This window comes from Ylistrum balloti, unplaced genomic scaffold (assembly GCF_031769215.1).
Source record: "Ylistrum balloti isolate Yb309-2 unplaced genomic scaffold, AGI_CSIRO_Ybal_v1 Utg371852, whole genome shotgun sequence".
Lineage (NCBI taxonomy): Eukaryota > Metazoa > Mollusca > Bivalvia > Pectinida > Pectinidae > Ylistrum > Ylistrum balloti.
In genome coordinates this window covers 115,472-120,094 of record NW_026782918.1, presented here as the reverse complement: position 1 = coordinate 120,094, position 4,623 = coordinate 115,472, and the positions used below count along the sequence as shown (strand labels likewise).

The following is a 4,623-nucleotide window of genomic DNA, read 5'->3' as shown; positions in this document are numbered from 1 at the left end:
CAGCATAGATTTTCTTAATTTTTATATCATGCAAACATGGACATATGACATTGATAAAAAAACAAGTTTTCAATAATTCTGACAATGCGTTGCCTAGCAACGGGCCTGGAAACCAACCTACTCTTTACCGTCTATTTGCACATTTTAGTGATATTTCACTGTTTTTTTTATTATTTGGTGAAAATATTTAATCAATTTTTACATATCAATGGTATGATTTAAAAATCATATCATATTTGTGATCAACCATCATATATTACATGTTTAAGATTTCCTAGCAACACAATAGCAACCAAACTCTCTCCATAGCAACGGATTGTAATAAATACAATAATGGACACAGAAAATTGATGATAATACTCAAGGGCTGTTTAGATTATGATACATCTTAAAAATGTAAATATGATGATACAATAGAGCATATAGGTGGTATTCCACAGTAACCATGTCTTACCATAGCAACTAAATATTTCACCATAGCAACGGTACATGCAATAATCAGTACATCAATTTGTCAATACTTCCGTACACGGTTATCTTTATATTCTTGGTTAATTTGAAAAGGATATGAAATCAAACATGTTACAGTTAATGATTCTTACAAAAGTTAAAAGTTATTTCAAATAAACATTATGCACTAACAAAATACATTGTCATTCGAGATTAAAGCCAATTCCTCAGTCGATCAAGTGACCATCGTGCATTTGTATTTACATTTTTGGAGATTGCGAAATTTATATGTAATTTACATGGCTACATCGGTAAAGCTGTGCTGTTTTATTCCTCCGTGTTACCTTCATCATCACTCTCATCAATACTGATTGGGTCTGGTGTATAACTGGCATCTTGTAAATATTGTGTCCAGTCCTTACTAAAGTCAAAGGACTTGTCTAAATGACGTGCAAATCCCATATACCATAAGATGGATGCAACATGGGAGCAAGTCCCAACCACCCTCGCCCCAGCACGGCATGTACAGTACCATCCTTGCACATTACAATCATCAAATGATACCCACAATTGGTAAAGTTTTGAGGAAAAATGTCGGCTCTGTATCTTGGCATTGATCAGATTAGCATCTACTTTACAGATAGATACTTCATATCCTCCCGTTTCGCTCATATGTTCCTGTGTGTAGGACCGTGCCAGTTTGAGCTGATACACTCCCAGTGTCAAATTCCGCAGGTCTTCTTCTGTCAGAACAGGAAATATGATATCAGTTGTGGTCTCCATCTTCTGCCACTTACTAGGTCGATTGAAAAGGCCTTCTCGTTCAATTCTCTCCCAAAGAGAATTCTGCTTCCGTGACAAATGCAACATTTTCGATCCTAGCAGTTGATCTTGCTCTGCATCCCCGTGCTTATTGGTGTACCGAACTTGTTGAAGATTGCACACACAATCCTGACAATATCGCCTATGTATGGAATCTGTGAGTTTGGCAACACACGATCCAAATATTTCCAGGTTTTTAACCGTCCATTCACAGCCTCAACGACCCATCTGAAAAATAGTAAATAGATGCATTTTGAATGTGAATAAATGCAGTATTCAAATGCATATGATGGTAACTATATCAAATAAATTTTGTTTTCAATTTCGACATCTTCTAAATGGACAGGTTTATGCAGTTCAACTTATAAAATCGAAAGTATCTAATTCTCACTGGGAATTACCTTTAACCATTTTAATGATATATTAATACAAATAAGTTATAAATATGTTGTAAAAGCAATTGGTAAAGTTAGTAAAATGTTACTCAGAACAAAGAGAGACCTTACCTTATTTTAGTAACAAGCCTGGAAGCGTTGCTTTCTCCGGTAGTGTGCTGTTTCCTTTGCTTGGAAAAAGAAGGCATCTCTGTTTGTATTCCTAGCTGTTGTAGGAGGTCCATGGAATCTCTAAAGCCTCTGTCAACCACAAACACATCATTTTCCTGAATCCACTCCTTGATTTCTTGAATGTTGGAATTTAAAATCTGATTCAGGATGCTGGCATCATTGTTTTTGGAATCGGCAAAATAGGGACCTAACACGGACACTATGTAACCTGTTGTGGTGACAAACATCATAGGTTTTACCAACGGCCGGTGCTTATGCATGCTGTAACTCCTCCTTTGGAACATAAATTGGCCACTCTTTTGTATATAAATGTAGGTGCCATCAATTACAAGAATGGCTGGTTCCATAAGTCCTCCAAACAATGTTTGGGCGAGTGGTCTTGTGTGTTTCAGTATAACATCTTGTCGACTAACATGCTGAAATCCCAAATTTGATGGAACAAAGTCTTTCGCTAGTGCAACTCTTGCCGATGTTACTGCACGTCGAATAGAATCTTTTCCAATGTTAAAAACTGTTGATAGGACTTTATTTGACATGCCACTTTTTAGTTTAGTAAGAAAGATGCCGACACAAGATTTAATGCTCCTATTCTTTGAAGATCGCACAGAACCAGCACAGTGAGTACACAAATCGTTAAAATGCTGTGTACATAGTCCAGTTAGTGTAATGAAATCTTCATTCGAAAGGGCATGCGGTGAGTCAAAGTCAATGCGTTTGCTTTGCTGTGTATTTGCTACATCTCTAATCTTAGAAATCAATGCCACTATTTCAGTACGATTAAGAGAAGATAGGTCACTTTTTATAGCAATGTTTTCACAAGCATCATTTTGCAATAGACCATCCTCGATATGATGACTACAACATCTTGCTCCGAACGGAACTAAAACCCCTTTTCGCAGGAAGAGGTATTTCGCGTCACGAGATATTACCACCAGTTTCTTTGGGTAAGTATTGCATACAAAACATTTTTTGTGGCTACTTCCAGTGGATGGGATTGAAAGTGTAATATTCCGCGGCGATGAAAGGATGTTCTTTGTTGATTTATTACAAGGGGCTTCAACTGAAGAGTGGTGTTGAGCGATGTGTGTACGACGCTGTAGTATTGAGCGATGACATGACATACGACACTTTCCACAAATGACATCTTCTTCTTTTGTTTGTATCATATATGTTTTCAACAAATATTTTCTTAGTGAAGAGTTTTCCTTGCCTTTAGTGAAGCGCCTGTCCCCAGGTTTTGTTCTCTTAGAACAAACAACACACCGAAATTCTCCCTTTCCAGGCATCCTAAACAAATAGATACTAACTATATTAAAATATGTCCCAAACATCAGAAACTAAAGGGCGTCTGGGCATTTACTTATTGTATGTTGAATAAATATGAAACATTGTATCCATCACTTGTTGTTTATACAGTGTATCATGCAATACTGATCTTCATAATGTTATTACAATGATTTATCAAACATGTAAATTGATGTGTTAACAGGGACCCGAGTCAGATATGAGCATTGCTTTGACTGGGTGTTAAATATTTGTATTACTTTACTAGAAGTCAATAATTGCTTTATTATACAGTATATACTGTATGAAATAATAAAATAATAGCTATTTTAGAAGCTGGTAGCTGGACTCATATGAAGTAATCGAAAATGTTTATCATTGTTCTTCATAAATAGCCAACAAGGAAAGACTGGACAAACAATTGGTGGGAGACAGACAGTGACAATTACATTAAACACATGTATAATAGAAAAAAAACCTGTTTTTATTACAATACATATATCAGTCACCTTTTTTAAAATAAAATATTGTAGTAGAAACGGAAATAAACATGATAATGAGAGAATTCTCCTCCAAGTATTTCAGATTTCTGTTACTTAACAATTTGAAGCATAGAAATAAGATTAATTCAGGAACTTCCTAAAACACTTACATGTAACTTCAAGAATCTCCAGGCATTTTCTCGCTACTCTCTGTCTCCTATTACGTCACTAGTAAACCTTAAAGAATGAAAATAATGAAAATAAATAATCTATTAATTCTTAAGTTCGGTGAAAAATCTGATTTTTACAAAACTTTATTTTAAAGAGTAGCTAATGTATATTATGCCAGTGTCAATCTGTTTTAAAAAAAATATATATCAAGCCAGTGTTTCGTATGTTTCCCGTAATTTGTTTTTGGTAACAGTACATGTAGCATTGATACTGGCTATACAGTATATCTGGAGCATATAATCACGTTTATATATACATGTAAGCATGTACATGTATATACTTCATTTAGTTATTCAGGGATGTGCCATTATAACAAGAGTACTCCCGAAATATACAAGCCAATAAACTAACTGCAGCCAAAAATGAAGCTAGGTCAAAAATATCAAATAGCCACAATATAATAATGTTCGATTCATTGTGCTGACGAAACTTACAAAGCAGAAGACTTACGTTTAATTTCTGAATCAAATGTATCCATAAAAATATTTGAATTCAGGTCCTCAGGATCGTTATGTTACTGGGATTCTTCAAAAGAAAATATGCATGGTAAGATTTTTCATCGTATTAATTTTATAATAGCATAAATGAGAGAAATTATACCCTAGCCCATAAGATTAACACTTTAGTTTCTGCACGTATATGCTGATTATTTGATGCTAGCAAAAGTAAGTCCGACGCAAAAAATATATATAGAAAAAAAACTACCCCTGGTCGATAACAATTCAGCAAAATGACGCGATGTAAGAGTTACAATATCTCCAAAAGAAATATTTGTAACACCAAGACTA

At 34.8% G+C, this 4,623-nt stretch overlaps 1 protein-coding gene across 1 annotated transcript; it reads right to left on the bottom strand.

Annotated features, from left to right (window-relative positions):
- Nucleotides 1–1,328: 1,328 nt before the first annotated feature.
- Nucleotides 1,329–4,360, bottom strand: LOC132563770 (uncharacterized). Its single transcript, XM_060228523.1, has 4 exons — nt 4,286–4,360; nt 3,775–3,841; nt 1,779–3,125; nt 1,329–1,500 (listed from the first exon to the last, which is right to left on the bottom strand). Coding segments are annotated over exons 2-4 (1,521 nt in total). The 5' UTR covers nt 3,777–3,841; nt 4,286–4,360.
- Between the last annotated feature and the right edge of the window lie 263 nt (nt 4,361–4,623).